Source organism: Macrobrachium nipponense, chromosome 33, assembly GCF_015104395.2.
Source record: "Macrobrachium nipponense isolate FS-2020 chromosome 33, ASM1510439v2, whole genome shotgun sequence".
Classification (NCBI taxonomy): domain Eukaryota; kingdom Metazoa; phylum Arthropoda; class Malacostraca; order Decapoda; family Palaemonidae; genus Macrobrachium; species Macrobrachium nipponense.
In genome coordinates this window covers 18,220,524-18,237,444 of record NC_087219.1, presented here as the reverse complement: position 1 = coordinate 18,237,444, position 16,921 = coordinate 18,220,524, and the positions used below count along the sequence as shown (strand labels likewise).

The 16,921-nt window shown below is 36.6% G+C and overlaps 1 protein-coding gene across 6 annotated transcripts in view; it reads left to right on the top strand.

Annotated features, from left to right (window-relative positions):
* Nucleotides 1-16,921, top strand: part of LOC135202988 (uncharacterized) — a 71,325-nt gene that overhangs the window by 21,246 nt on the left and 33,158 nt on the right. For 3 of the 6 annotated variants that reach the window (XM_064232532.1, XM_064232528.1, XM_064232533.1), the window contains exons 11-22: nt 1,087-1,246; nt 1,839-2,024; nt 3,005-3,409; nt 5,749-5,865; nt 6,364-6,534; nt 6,686-6,773; nt 7,287-7,459; nt 7,952-8,103; nt 8,684-8,810; nt 13,125-13,985; nt 15,358-15,387; nt 16,770-16,833. In XM_064232532.1, coding sequence (XP_064088602.1) covers nt 1,087-1,246; nt 1,839-2,024; nt 3,005-3,409; nt 5,749-5,865; nt 6,364-6,534; nt 6,686-6,773; nt 7,287-7,459; nt 7,952-8,103; nt 8,684-8,810; nt 13,125-13,985; nt 15,358-15,387; nt 16,770-16,833 — 2,534 coding nt within the window. The remainder of the gene's footprint in view (nt 1-1,086; nt 1,247-1,838; nt 2,025-3,004; nt 3,410-5,748; nt 5,866-6,363; nt 6,535-6,685; nt 6,774-7,286; nt 7,460-7,951; nt 8,104-8,683; nt 8,811-13,124; nt 13,986-15,357; nt 15,388-16,769; nt 16,834-16,921) is intronic. The other 3 variants (XM_064232530.1, XM_064232529.1, XM_064232531.1) reach the window with 3 other exon arrangements.

Sequence of the window (16,921 nt, the reverse complement as noted above, 5' to 3'; positions counted from 1 at the left end):
GGTCAGGAGTATTCATATGTGAAAATAATCAATCAGAGTAGATGAATAATTTGATCACGAAATATATAAAACGCGATGCTATGTATAAATAAAGAGTAATGCCACGGAGGAAAAATGAAAAAGCGAGAACTGCCGAGATCTTTCGGTCTTAACGATCCTTTACCTAAGGCAAGACTGATCAGAACAATGACGAACACAGTGCAGGTAAGTATGATTATGTAAATGGACATTACAGGATTAACAAAAGTTCCAGGTCACTTAAAGACACGAAAAGACGGCCGTGGGCTAGATTAAAGATTTAAAAGCAGCCACCCACACGCGGTCACAGGCAAGTGGTTGTATCTGAGACTGTAAACAGAGAGATACATGAAAAAGAAAACAGGATAATTGATATAATTATGTATTCTAGGAAGATGTATCAGGTAAACACACAGATAATCATGCAGAAGGATAGAGAAACAGATGTGACAGATAAACAAGTATATGTACTGATTGCAAGTAAGAAATATGAGGAGTTTAATAGTGATTGGAAGAGAGGTGAGTTGATGCCTTAAAAGATGAACAGCCAAGGAGATTGGTAAATAAATGTACAAATAATTATTAACAACGAACGGGTAATTGAGCAATTCTAGTAACTAAGGTCTGTCAATAATTTTGTCAGGCGAATTAATTTCATCTGAACTATAAACTAAGTGAGTTTCGTCTGCAAACAACGTTATCAATGCTGTTTTATCAATAGAAATTATTTTTCTCAGTAAGACTGATTTATCAAAGAAAAATTGTTAATAACGTAAAATTAACCAAACAGTTTTAATGATCAAAAATAATTTCCAAACAATGTCTCTTTTTTTTAATAAAAAATATTTTGTTATATATCTTTAACGATAAACACCCTTTTTATCAATGAAATTAATTTTTTAACCAATTCTAATTACAAGAATATATGTCCTACTAAGAAAATTTAATTTTCCCAGCAATCTCATAACCCAAGTCAGTCTTAAATGAACCTAGCCTTGTGCTGGCACGGATCCTTGCTCTTGGGCAGCCCGTAGTAATTATCCGCCCAAATTTGATTTTTCCCGAAAGATGTGTCTGCGGGAGACTCAGTTCGTCTGCCGATCTGCCGAATACGACGACACCAAACTCCAGTGTCGCCTGAGCAGCAAGGACAGGAGATCTGATCCCACGGACTTTGTGGATGCTTTGACCAACACTGTGGAGTACCTGGAGAATCAGTGCGCGCCAGGTAAGTGAGATAATTAACTCTTTTGTGAGGGTTGAGTTCACCTGAGCAATCTGTGAGCTCCAGGTAAGCAAGTTCATTAACTCTTTTGTGATGGCAGAGTTTACCTGGAGAATTTTGAGCTCCAGGTAACCGATCTAACTAACTCTTTTGTGAGGGTTGAGTTCACCTGGAGAATCTGTGAGGCCAGGTAAGAGAGCTCATTAACTCTTTTGTGATGGTTGAGTTTACCTGAGAATAAGTGTGTTCCAGCAATGCATGATATCCACGTATCATCGAATATCTACCATATTATCTAACACCTACTGTGATATCTAATTTCTGTGCTGAGATACTTAATACTTTTAGTTTCTATACAGTAACATCAGAGGTATATTCTCAAATGTATTCAGTAGTATATCTCCAAGATCAAATATTTACAGAAATATATAACCCGCAATAAGTATCTGCAAGTGCTTTCAGATACCTGATCACAAACATCTACGATATTGTCGAGTATCTACATCAAATATCTACGATAACATCCAACACATAAAGTAGTGTACAAAATCCGTCAAGTAATCATTAACTTCAAAACCTACCAATCGCATTTCAGTGGATACCACGTGCCCATACCAAGTGAACTCGGGCGCCTACCCGCGCTACCTGGATGCCACCATCGAGGGCGTGGGCTCTGACCTCGAATGCCAGCAACGGTGCACCAGCTATACCCAGTTCAACTGCAGGTCACTGGCCTTCCGCCCGACTGGCCTGCAGTGTTTCATCTCAGGCGATGATCGAGGTACGTTTGTGCGTATTTAGTGGGGATATCGGGCCATTATTTAGTGATGCAGTTTATTAGTATTTTTGGGTGATATTCATCGAGTAATTTTTGGCATAATTTATTGGGTATATGTGAGTATTAATTGTTGATTTGAATATTCTTTAGTGAGTATGTTGACTATTGGGACATTATTTAGTATATTAGGGTGATATTCAGCAAATATATTTTGGCATAATTTATTGGGTATATTTGAGTATTACTTGTTGATTTGAACATTATTTAATGAGTAGGCTTGACAATTATTGAGACATTATTTAGTATATTAGTATATTTGGGTGATATTCAGCGAGTATATTTTGGCATAATTTATTGGGTATATTTGAGTATTACTTGTTGATTTGAACATTATTTAATGAGTATGCTTGACAATTATTGGGACATTATAAGTATATTTGGGTAATATTTAATGAGTATATTTTGGCATAATTTATTGGGCATATTTGAGTATTACTTGTTAATGTGAGAATTATTTAGAGTACGTCTGAACAATACCAACTATCATGGAGGATTATTTGGTCAGGATACTGGGTCATTACTGGGTATATTTGAATGTCATTTAGTAAGTGTATTTGGCTAATGTTCCCTGGGCTGATATGAATTTTACAGTATACGCCATTATTTAGTGAATGTGTTAGAGCATAAATTATTACGCCATTATTTAGTGAATGTTTTAGAGCATAAATTATTTTATTTAAAAATTATTTGATGAGTACTATGGGTTATATTCAGTATGTGATAAGCCGCCTTCCTTACAAGGGAGTGATTCTGTAGAAAAACTAGACAAAAGTCACCGTCAAATTCACCCTTTCACTGCCGAACCTAAGAATGAAACCTCTTATGTAGAAAACTGTAACAGACTCAGTCACTTATATATATAAAAAAAAAAAATGATCAGCACACACTGCGTCACTCACCTCTGCTATCACCGCCATCAACAGCATCAGCTGGGAGAGAGGCCGTCGTCAACCGGCCCGGCACGACATTCTACGACCGCGACTGCACGGCCTCCGGCCCTACGACTCCTCCAGGAGGTATAGGAGGTGGAACTGGCATTGGTGGAACTGGGACAGGTGGTACGGGTGGCACCACAGGACCAGGGGGAGGTGGAACTGGTATTGGCGGAGGAGGAGGTGGAACTGGTATTGGCGGAGGAGGAGGTGGAACTGGTATTGGCGGAGGAGGAGGAGGCACTGGTATTGGCACTGGTGGAACAGGTGGAACTGGTATTGGCACTGGAGGAACGGGTGGAACCGGTGGCACTAGTGGAACCGGTGGCACTGGTGGAACTGGGGGCACGGGGGCCACGTTCCCCCCGACGACGTTCCGACCAGGAGGAGGGGAAGGTATGGAGACTCAGACGGAAGGAGGTTGGGAGAATTCCTCCGAATTATTCCAATGTCTTTCTTTCGGTTGATTTAGTAAATAGGAAGATTTCTCAATTACATTAACAATGATAGAGAAAAAAAAAGATTACTAATTTTTAAGAACATCTTATTTGGCTGATCTTCAAAATGATGATAAAAACCGAAATTTGTTTTTCTCAAAAATTACATATTCATTCAAACATTCTCTTTTGTACTTATATATTTTTTCCAAAAGTATCTTGAGCTCTAATTATAAAGTGATAAACATTTTGAAAGGAAAAAAGAAACAGCTATTAAAATATTATGTGCAAACAAATTTATAAAGAATTATTTTAAAATCAGAGGTTTATTATCTCTTAAATATTTTCTAAATAAAGGAAATGTTGCAAATATCATCTAAATGTGAAGATTTTCGAAATACGAAGATTATCATTGCAAATGCAGATATTATTTGGACATTAGATAATGATGACCATTTTACTGCTTTTATATTTATAAAAAAAAGAAAAATATTACTTCCTGTATTTATGTATCAGTCTGATAATTTTCAAACCAAACAGTTGTCATTGAAATAAATATAACTTTGAAATATTTTTTAAAATTATTGTTAATCATATGTTAAATGTGGAACAAATCAGTATTTTAAAAATTAACATAAAATCTCAAATTGGAATATTCAGCATTAATTTCAGTCATATTCACAAAACTTTATGATTTTTAATAAACCGAAATAAACATTAGCATTCCAAGACATTAGACTCTGTGCAAAGAAGGTCACCAAGGTCGAAGGCATTGCTGCGTGACCTTAGCTGACCTTCCACGACCCCCCAGGATAACCCACCAAACCAGAAAAAAAGGTCATAGAATCTGGCTGTTGATTCACCTGAATAGCTTATATTGACGAGTCACCTTTGCACCGTAAGATTACGTTATAAAACAAAAGTAGATTTGTTTGAAGCTTCGTAAATATAATGGAATCACGTCTGGGACATGTCGTGAAAGGCGGTATATTGATGATGCGATGGCGCTTTCTGGCAACTTTATGCATCTCTGTACCAAGTAGCCTTTTTTTTTTCTTTGAGTTCTGTTTTATTTTGTTTTTTGGCTGAAACTGATATAGTTCAGTTTAATCCTCGCGTAATATATCCTTACCAAGTGCGTGAAGTAACTTTGTATCAGTAAGAGCAAAATATTAATCAAATATTGTATATCTTGCGAACATTTGACAATTACATGCCAAAAGTTGCCAGACAGCACCTGTTCGTGTGACACAACCTCTGCTCGCACTTGTACTCGTATATTCGGTGAAATTATGTGGAAAAATTTCATAGATGTTATTGGTTGGTGTAACTAAAGGTTGATAATTGGCTTATGGGTTAACTGGGTCTGTAGTATTTGTGCTTAAATGTAATGCTAAATAGCTCTTATTATATATATATATATATATAGATATATATATATAATATATCATGCACATTTTCTTACTTGACCTAAATTACAAAACTTAAACTATAACATTGCTTAATGAGTAGATAAATATTACTATTAGCTAACCTTGTAGTTTTGTCTAAAATTCCAGGAATTTTACCAAATTATTTGGCAAGTAAATTGCTGCGCTTTTGCTATGAGTATTGCAATCGTCATCCTCCCCAATTGATGATGTTACCCCTTTGGAAAAACTGTTAGAGTGAGAGAGAGAGAGAGAGAGAGAGAGAGAGAGAGAGAGAGAGAGAATTTTTGCATCATCTCTAACCTAAGAGAGAGAGATAAAAAAAATCTTAAGTTTTTTTTCTCTTCAGTTTACGAGTAGCTTTTAGTGGTTCATTGTGTGTGTGTGTGTGTGTGTGTGTGTGTGTGTGTGAGAGAGAGAGAGAGAGAGAGAGAGAGAGAGAGAGAGAGAGAACCATTTAACAAGTCTTTTGTTGTCTGATAAGTGTAAAAGACGGACAGAGAGAGAGAGAGAGAGAAAGGATTAATTTCACGATCTTGCAAGTAGTCCAATAATCATATAAGAGAGAGAGAGAGAGAGAGAGAGGAGAGAGAGAGAGAGAGAGAGAGAGAGAGAGAGAGAGAATGCCTTCACAGCGGCTTCCTAGTAGTTCAGCAAGTCCCAACGTTGTTGGAACTCGACCCAGCAAAAAAAAAAAAAAAAAAAAAAAAAAAAAAAAAAAAGGAAATATAAAAAAAGGAAAGAAAAGGCAAAAACAGCGGCTTTATTTGTCGAGCACCTTCCTGCACTCCACCGTAGACGTACTAACCACCACCTTCTTCCACTCCTGGTGGGTTGCATCTGGGGGTTCTTTTCGCGCCGCCTCCAGACAATTTTCTGTTCCAAGTAGACCGATGCTCATTCGGAAGGCTCACCTACGAGAAGGTCACGGGATACGAGCTCGCCGGGATCAGCTCCCTGCCTCTCTACTCGTCCAGGGATCCAGGTGAGAATGGTGCCAGTTCGTGCAGTAGGACACTATACGTCCTACGTCTATAGAAACACTAGGTTTTAGGATCCTAGGCCTATGTCCTCTGGTTTGCTTGCTTCTTTCATCCTGCATGTGGCCTCCATCTCGAGATCTGTTTCTCCTTGTATATCGTCTCTTGTCTTTCGCGTCTTCTTACATTTATGTTTTCTGTCCTCTTCTTTTCATGTTATCAGATTCATGATTCTCTTCATAAGTAGTTACTTAACTTCATTTTCCTCATATCGTCTTCTCTGGCTGATGTCCTCGTTATCTCAAAACAATCTAAATAAATGAATTCCTTTACAAATCTGAATGTGGACAGAAAGAATAACACAGCATGAAAATGAATTCTTAAGTTCATGAGTCGATACAGAAGGCGAACCAAAACAAAACGAATCTGATATTTAAACAATAGATCACAACTCAAACTGAAATCTTTTGTAGTGAACACAACCTCTGGTCATCCTCCCCCAGGAATCACCACCGAATGTACCCGTAGATGTAGCAATACGGACTCCTGCATGGCTTTCAACCTGGACTACAACCGTTTCGAGTGTTATGCCCTCGACAGCAGCGCCGTAGATGCCCCTTCAAATCTGAGGAGGTCCGCCGGAGTGGCTTACTTCGAAGGGGTGTGCCTCAGGGGTAAGTAAACTCCAGAGTAATCTGGGTGCAAAGGGGTTTCTAGTGTTTTTGGAAATAGAAGTTTCAAGATCACTCTTTCTGTGACTGATTTTTGTCCAGCTCAGGTTCTAGGCCATTGTCACCCTCTTCTCCTTCTTCTCTCCTGCTAAAGTAGGTGGATGCGGCCTTCTGTGGACCTACGAGAGGGTTTCCAATTTCGAGCTCAGGGGACAAGAGAGGGAGACCTACAATGGAATCACGTGAGTTACATTTCGTTAGTCATAAACTATGAAAATGTGTCCGGCTTTAGTTAATGTAATAATGCTTGGAAACTAGCTTCCAAACCTTCCATCCCTTCAAACAATAAATTTTACTCGTATTACTATATTTGTGCTGAAATACCCTTATTACAAAAAAGAAAAGTTTTTAGTCCTCGCGAGTCCAGGATTATGTATCTTCGATTCGTAATGCCAAGAAACCCCTAACTTTTTATCCTCAAATATCCATATACTTCTTCCCCAAAGTTTCACTCTTAATTGCATAGAATGAAATACCACAATCTCCTGTTCATACTCAAAGTTCTCATCCTCGAACTCTAATTGGCTTACAGCAAAACCATTCACTTTCCAATACCCATAGCTTTTCACTCTCAAATACCCCCAGACTTCCCCGTAAGTTTTCATGTGCATACGCATACCCGCACAAAGACACCGCGTAACCCCACCCTCCAATACCCACATATCAGAGCCGTAGGTAACTGCCTCAATTCGCAGGAAATCCGAATGCATGGACCGGTGCCTGGAAGAGAGGAGATTCGTGTGTCGGTCTGCTACCTACGAGTACGCTCAGAGAATTTGCCGAATCTCAGATCAAAACAGGTTCTCGGCTCCTACGTCTTTCCAGGCTGCGCCCAACGTTGATTACATGGAGAACCAGTGCGCTCCCAGTACGTAGATATTTTATTGGCTGCTTTTTTGCTCCGTTTGTCTTGTTTGTTGCAATGGGATACCGGTAGGGTCCTGGCTAGTTTTTTTATGCTGGAAAACATGTAGGGTCCTAGTTCGTAGTGTTTTTCATTTGTTTTACTAGAAAACCTGTAGGGTCCCAGTTAGTTTTGCTGGGAAACCTGTAGGGCTCATGTTAATATTTTTTTTATTGTTTGTTTATTAATGTTAGCAAAATTGCATGATTTATATAAAAAAAACGAATTATGCGTAACGCCCACTAAATCACAAGTGAATAAAATTTCGAAATTTCCCAAACATATTTGTCTATTCAGCTTATTTTCCACAAGTGTCTCCCTTCCATATATCATTTCAGTATCTTCCCAGCACTAAAACACTTCACCTTTATTTTTTATTTTTTTTTTTTTTTAATTTTTTTTTTTTTATTTCGAACCTAAACCCCTCATCATCAATATTTCGTTTTTCGTCGCCAGGGCCACGCGACTGCCGCTACACCAACAACCAAAAGGACAGGTACTTGATCTACACCTCCAAGACGGTGAACGCCTTCACTGACATCGCATGCCAGAGGGCTTGTGACATCGAGAGCGAGTTCAACTGCAGGTCCTACTCCTTCATGAGCCAGGTAGGATTTTGCAAGCTCTGTTTTTATTTCTGCAACGTGCAGTAGGAAACTAACATCCCATTCAGGTGTAAAGAACTTCCAGGACTCTGGAAGGTTTTAAATGCATACACAGAAGGGTCCATAGCATTGCTCTAAATCCTCATAAGAGTCAGGTACCTATAGCTTTAGAGATTTGACTATACTTATATAAGCTCTTATATAAAATTTATCATAATATTCATCGTTCTTTGTGGTCCAAGTACCTGATTCCAAAATGGCTACCTATAATCTTGATATTTTTGTTATGTCAAATACTTTTGACAGCCCGACATTCTGGTACGCAGGGAAGCATTTTCACCATACTTCTAAAGCTCACAAAATTAAAACAAAACTTGTTGTAATCAAATATTCATTTCTCAATTTTGTCTCTTTCATTGTTATCACAATTCAGTCAAATGACATATATTCATTTGCCGCCTTTGATTTGATATTCTGCACATTCACTCTCCTCAACCAGACAACCGTTTCCTCTCCCCCAACACATCTGACCTCGAGCAGAGATCATTCGAAATAATCAAACGCTCTCCCGTCACAATTTCAGAGTGGTACAACTGGAGACCAGTGTTACCTGAGCGGAGAGACTGGAACGAACGCTGGAAACAGCAACTTCCAGTTCAGGGGCGGGGCGCTCTTCGCCGAGAAGCAGTGCAACGATTACAGTACCACAGGTAAGGTTTGGCTGGGTTACGTAGTTTGTAAAGAAAGCCTGCGGGTTGAGACAGAGATGCTATTAACATAGGACAATCCAAGTAGGTGCTCAAGTAATAATCATTAATTTTTTAAGATCGGAAATTTTTCATGTTGGATTAATTTAAAGTTTTTTTTATTATTTTTACCTGTTACTCTTATAGTTAAAATGAGAATTTATTAAAATTTGTTATGATCTTATTTCTTGAAGGCTTTTCAAGTAAAAACGAGATTTTTATTAGATTTTTTCTTCTGTAACTTTAATGTGTAGTATGAACTAAAAACTCGATTTATTTTCTCAAATAAAATTATTTTAATGAGACAATTCAAGATATATTTACTGAAGGCAATTAAAGTAGTTTTGACAAACTGAGTGAATGATACGACATTTACTGATAAGCTTCGAACGTGTACGAAATAATTTTAATAATTTTTTTTTTTTACAAATCTTGAGTTTAGTTAAAATATGAAATTATTTCTTTTTAGTCTTAGGTAATCATGGAATAGATTTGGTAATTTAAGGCAGTCGTTAGACCTAGGATTTCTATAAAGAATTAACTCTGCAAATGTTCTCAAGTCCTGCATGCAAATTGGTTCGGATTCGTACCAAATTTCTTCGTGCTTATATTGACCGAAACATTCTGTGACTCTTCCTCACTTATGACACCGAACGTAAAAAGTGGATGACACTGAAAAAAAAGAAAAGGTACATAACAATGACAACAAAAACATGAAAAATCTACCGAGTTTTTATTTGCAAGGTGACGGCAATTGTCAACTTGGGCCTGAGTACCAAGACAGGCAAAATGTTGTTCGAAATAAGACAATAATGACAGAAAAAACGACCGAACGTAAAAAGTAGATGACACTGGAAAACAAATAAACAAAAAAAAAAAGTATACAGAAATGACAGCAAAAACAACAACAAAAATGTACTGAATTTTCATTTGCAAGGTGACGCCTATTTTCAGCCTGAGAGTGAGTACCGAGACGGGCAAATAATTGATCGAAATATGAGATTATGACAGAAATAACGACAATTTCTATGCCTCATGAGATCGGGACATGTATTTTATCAGGCTAAGGAGTACAAAGGCGGGGAAGAAGTGACCATGATATGAAGATACAAGAAAAAAGGCGACAGATTTTGTATTTTATGTAGTAAGACATACTGTCTTAATTTCTGAGAAATAAAGAAATACTGATTGTATCAAATAATAATAATAATAATAATAATAATAATAATAATAATAATAATAATAATAATAATAATAATAATAATAATAATAATAATATAAGAAGGAATCAGACCTTCTCGGATACATGTCTTATTAAAAAGTATGGCACAGTTAACTGAATTGATCTTATAAAGATTTGTCTCTATTTTTCTGATAATTCGTATTTCATAGTCTGCGAGACAGTTAAGTAATTGGACTATATTCTCGGAGTTATTGTGTCAAGGCCTGTTATTATCAATACAAAAATATATGAAATATATATTTATATTTTATTCTGGTTGTATTTTGATAAGTATATACCGGAGATTACAACGGGATTGTAGATGGTGATCTCCACCACAAAATCATTATGATTTTGTGGCGGTGGCGGAGATCACCATCTACAATCCCGTTGTAGTCTCCGAGTATAAATCAAAATACAACCAGATAATATATATTATATATAATAAGGATATTATAATATATATATATAGTATAATATATGTTATATATATATATATATATATATATTTCATATATTTTAGTAGTATTGACAATACCAGACCTTGACATTCAAAATACCACAATAACACCATGAATATAGGCCAATTACTTAACAGTCTCGAAGATTATGAAAGACGATAATGATCAGAAAAATCTAGAAAATTCTTTATAAAATAAATTGTTAACTCTGCCATTCTTTTAAAAAATAATATTAATAATCAGCTGAGCTATCTTTTAATGATAGTGGTCATAGTCAACGAGGTGATTTGTTATTCAAGATGCACTGAAATTCTTCGTTGTGTCTAAATTTCTTCCATCAAGTTTCTCAATTTCAAAAAATGAGAAACAGTATTATGGGTGAAAACGAGAGACAATACTAAAATCCTTACGGACCAACGTCGAACATCCACCGACTCGAGATCCCACCAGATAAGTAGTACCACAGCCTCTGTGTAGACTGCTTTCACTGAGAGAGAAAATGAGACCAAGTAGACGAACGTAGACTGCTGTTATCACGTAGACTATCGTAGAAGAACGTAGTGGACAAGATGTAACACGTAGACTAATGTCCTTGCATTTTTAATGACTATTTTACTTACCTTCCACAGGTAGACTAACAGCTGTGTAGAACTGACTATAGCCTTGTAAATCACATATGTATTAGTATATATATGTATGTATATATATGTATATATATCTATATATATACATATACGTATATACATATATATGTATGTATATGTTTACGTATATATATACATATATATATATATATATATATATATAATATAAACATATATACTATAGTATATCTATATATATAGTATATATATATATATATACATACATACAAATGACCTATTTAGAGTACTATGTTATAAAACAATTGTTGTATATTTAATTACTGCACTCACAAAAGTATTTAAAATATATAAATGCATTCATTGCCTCTGCCTTAGATATTAAGAGTATCCAAGAATATATCATTAGATTATTAGATATCAGATTACTTTAGAAATATCAGGATACTCCATCAACTTCAATTTTTGCAAAATAACATCCTAGCTTTTCCTAACTGTCTCTGTGCTGTTGTAGAAATGAACTGCTGTTCATAGGTAGATAGTAAACGATCATGTGCTGAATGAACCCAGCATCTTTAAGAATAGAAAAAATAAAATTAAAAATGAAACTGAAATAGTTGTCTAGATAATCAATTTTTTAAAGATCACAACGAATGAGGATCATTTTTCAGATCATCAAAGATACCAAGAGTTATAACTATTCTGAATCGATGCATTACCAGTTGAACCTCCCACACTGGTTCAGTAGATTTATGTTGAAATGAAAATAGCACTTAAAAAATGTTATCCAGCATTCAAGTCACCAAGCACGATGGTAGCCCAACATTAAGCATTCAGGTCGCCTAGTACGATGGCAGATCAGTAAGGCAGTTCAGTACTTAATTTCAGACTATGGGTCCATGCAGATGTTCCCAGTCAGTTCATTCAAACTCTGGGTTCATTCACAATCTTTGCGTAGTAATTTCAAACTCTATGTTACTTTGTAGAATTCATAGTAATTTGATTCAAACTTTAGGTCTTCATACCTTCATACAGGGTTTCATATAGTCTATGTTCGTTCGTAGCCTTCATGGTATTTTCATTCACCTCTTGTGTTCATTCATTTCTCCATAGTAATCTTATCTAGACTTTTGCCTTCACGAGAATTTCATTCAAACTCTGTTCTCATGTATGACCTCTAAGGTAATTCATTCATACTCTACGGTATTTTTACCCAGACTCTGTTCATTCATAACCCTCGTAGTAATTTCATTCATAACCTTCGTAGTAATTTCATGTTATAACAGTCATAGTACCTTTATCCAGACTGTTCATTCAGAACTTTCCATTCATATAGTGGATATAACCTCACCCATACAATTTCACCCATACACTGTCAATCCATCTTCATAGTAGCTTCCTTTAGACTTCAAGTCTATTATTATTACTATCCTGCTAACAATGTGAGTACGTTTGTTTGTAAAGGGAGCGCATTGTGTGTATGCATCTTGAATATGTGCTCTTGTCACTTGCAAGGTCATGTCTGTCCTCTCCTTATTTTCTTTACTTTCAGGGTGTCTTATTGCCTCTTTCCTCACTTCCTTTCACAGATTTAAAATGATCCTCTGATTGCATTACACAGTCCTCTTATAACTTTGCATTATGTCTTTATAATGCTTCAGGTATGAAATTGATTATGAATCTGAATTTGCATGGCTGGTTCTTATGGGTGTCTGAATTTTTGCAGCGTAAGTGCCTGAGATTCTCAGTAACTGGCTAATCCTCTAATCACCATTTCTTGACAAATCCTTTCTTCGTTCATATATTCCTCATTTTTTCTTTGTCCGCTTCTCATCATCATCTGTTTAGATGTCCCATTGCAAGCTAGTTACCAGGAATTTTGTCACCTGTATCACATAATTGTACTTTGTCACCTGTATCGCATAAATGTCTGCATTTTTTTTGTGCCACACATAGATGTAGAAGCATAGTCTCTGCTTATTATCACTTACAGGTTCAGCTGGTGGAGGAGGCTTTGGAGGCTCTGGAGGCTCTGGTGGATCTGGAGGAGGGTCCTTTGGAGGAGGTTCAGGCTCTGGTGGGTCTGGAGGAGGCTCCTTTGGAGGAGGATCAGGCTCTGGTGGGTCTGGAGGAGGCTCCTTTGGAGGAGGTTCAGGCTCTGGTGGGTCTGGAGGAGGATTTGGAGGAGGTTCAGGCTCTGGTGGGTCTGGAGGAGGATTTGGAGGCTCTGGGGGAACTGGAGGTGGCTTTGGAGGCTCTGGGGGAACTGGAGGAGGCTTTGGAGGCTCAGGGGGAACTGGAGGAGGCTTTGGAGGCTCAGGGGGAACTGGAGGAGGGTCCTTTGGAGGAGGAGGAGGAGGAGGAAGTTCGAATGGAAGTGGAGGAGGATTTGGTGGATCAGGAGGGGGAACTGGTGGTGGTGGAGGAAGTGGAAGCGGAGGCTTTGGAGGCTCCGGAGGGTTTGGTGGCTCTGGAACTTCTGGAGGGTTTGGTGGCTCTGGAGGCTCTGGAAGTTCCGGAGGCTCTGGAGGCTTTGGTGGCTCAGGAGGTTTTGGTGGCTCAGGAGGATTTGGTGGCTCTGGAGGCTCTGGGGGCGGTGGGGGCGGTGGGGGCGGTGGTGGTGCTGGAGGTGCTGGAGGCTCTGGTGGCTTTGGTGGATCTGGAGGCTCTGGGGGCTTCGGTGGAAGCGGAGGCTCCGGAGGCTTTGGCGGATCTGGAGGCTCTGGAGGTTTTGGAGGCTCTGGAGGGTTTGGTGGCTCAGGAGGATCCGGAGGAGGTTTTGGTGGTGGCACACGACCTGGAGGAGGAGGAGGAGGAGCAGGAGCAGGAGGTGGAGGAGGCTCCGGCAGTTCAGGTTTGTTGCATTTTGCTTGAATATTTTTTGTTTTAAAAGCATCAAAGAGAACGATTCTCTTCTATTCTTTCTCATAACAGGTTTCGGCCGCGTCCCTTTCATGTCAGTGCCGAGGCGACTGCTGCTTGCATATGGGTGCTCTGTCCTCCTTTGTGACTTTTGTGAACGTGAAATTCCTCCTCTAAGAAAAACTAATAACCTTTATTGACCTGACTGACTCTCAGAGCGTTACCCAAACAGAAAATGACAACCAAATTACCAGAGGAAAGCATGAACCTATTTTTAATAGATGAACCTTACCTCCAATTTCCCATGTAATTTTCAGGGTTTTATTTACTACAGGATAATATCTTGTTGATAAAATATAAATGACCTATTTTGACCTATCCCCCTGAAATTTTACTATCTGCATAATAATATTATTTTGACTTCATAAGTAAAACTCTAAACAAGGCCCATGTTAAGTTAACTTTACCATATTTTGACAGAATGAAGATGCTTAGCATGTGAAGTTTATAGTTTTGATAATTTATAGTTGCACTTTTATTTGTATATACGTATATATTTTCTGTTATCGCAAACATTAACAAATTTAAATAAACTGCAATGAAATACCATGAACTAGTCTCCTGGCGATGAAAATTCACTAGCCGTTTGTACCAGTCTCCAGCCAGCAGGGATAATTGGGTACAAGGTGCTATTTTATTCCCCAAGTTTACTTATTGTATTTTTAACGAAATTCGCTATAAAAACTCTAGACCATAACCCAAAAATCCATATAAGACGAAAAATTAAATATTTCAAACTGAGCGCATGTAAACCTTCATAAAGACCATTCCTTAAATTTAAATGGCTTATATTTCTCTCTCTCTCTCTCTCTCTCTCTCTCTCTCTCTCAAGCACTAATACTTTTATTACTTTCGTATATTGTCTTACAGTCTGTTGTTAAATGCCTTAGCTTCGGTGGACACTTGATCTAAAACTAACCACAACCCCCCAAGATAAGACCCTTTCCTGGCCCATTCCAACTAACGAACACCAAAACAAAAATAAATAAATAAATAAATAAATCAGCAAAATAAAAAAGTAGCAGACTCTTCTGAAAGAACGCTTCAAAGAAAACAGCCCTCATTTTATTCTTCTCATATAGAACGGCTCCTAATAAAAATTAAAAGGCGCACACCCTGCCTAGCTAACTACTAGATGAATAACTCGGCGCAGACCGGTCTACCCTGATACTCCCACCCACGCCCTCTTTCTTCTACCTAAATAACAGACGTTTTCGACAGACCTCTTCAAAGTAAACAGACTTTTTTTTTTTTTATGAATTCCCTCCAATGTGAACGGTTCCTAATAAACAGTCTCTCCACAGGAGGCAGTGTATCTCCAGGCGGACCTGACGGTAAAGTATCTTCTGACTTGTGGCAATGTTAGGTTTCAGTGGCTGTCTTCGTTTGGTACCAGTGCATCTTAGTTTGAGCTCAAGAAGATTCATTGTAATAATTCTTGTAATGGAATTATAAACAAATAAAAAGTAACGAAAGTGAATTCCAATAAACGAAATCTTATAAAGTAATGGTTTAACAGGAAAAACTTTTTTTATATAAGTTGCCCCTGAATTGGTCACTTATTGAAAAAAGAAAACTTGCTAAGAGAAACTGGCACAAGTGAAGACGCCAACTGATGTCTCCGAGATCTCGAGCTAAGGATAATGTCCAAAAATCTCTAATAAATCCCACTAATATATGAATTCAATTAATTTCGTAATTAATACTTTAGGCCATTTTTATATGAATCATGGCACACTGCTTTATTTTACTTTAAATCATGCAATTTTATTTAAATCGAATAATAATCTGCATATTGCTCCCACAGATATTGATTTATGTTATCCAGTATGGACGACTCTTAATTATATGATATAGTAATCCAAAGAATATAATTATTTCAAAACATGAAAGATAAAACTCCTGGACAATGCATGACCTAAACTATTAAATATTGCTTGTTATATCACTAAAGTTTTCGTAGTGAGTAGTACTGATTTAAATGGAATCTAAGCCTATAATGTAGAGTTGCATGTATCTAAATGCTGATATTATTCCTAGGTTAATGTATACAGTCAAGTCTGTGTATGTATATATATATATATATATATATATATATATATATATATATGCGTGGGTTTATAAATATATATATATAGTAGATTTATATACAGATATATGTATCCCTATATACATATATATATATATAAATAATATATATAAATATTTATATTTAATATATATATATATATATATATATATATATATATATATATATATATATATTTATAAAACATACATACAAATATATATATATATATATATATGTATATACTATAATATATATACATATATCTATATATATATTCATATTCATATATATATATATATATATATATATATATATATATGTATATAGTATATATGTATGTGTATATATATAGAACATATTTAAATTCTAATGGAAACATTTCATAACCATATATAAATAAAAGTAAAATGTGTATTTCTGTTACAATAATTAATAAAAAATGACAGAGGCCATATGTGCAACATAAACTAGAGTGATTTGCTGAAAAATATTTTAAACTGCAAAATGCATCCTGTCTTCAGACTCAATCTTAAATTAAAAGGTTTAAAGAAAGTTTAACTAGAAGGGTTTTTTTTTTTTATAAAGGAACAATATCCTTTTATTTACGGCTTTAATCATGTTTTATTTTTATTCTTTGTCTTTCAGTCGTTACCTGTCGCTTTGCCCCGTCCTACGATAAGGTTATGGGGGTGGACCTGCGTGGCGCCAGGTAAAATATAATGAATGATTTGTTTCATGGTTCTCAAATTTATGATTAGATTAGACGTTTTCTTGAGAATGGGTGGGATACATATACA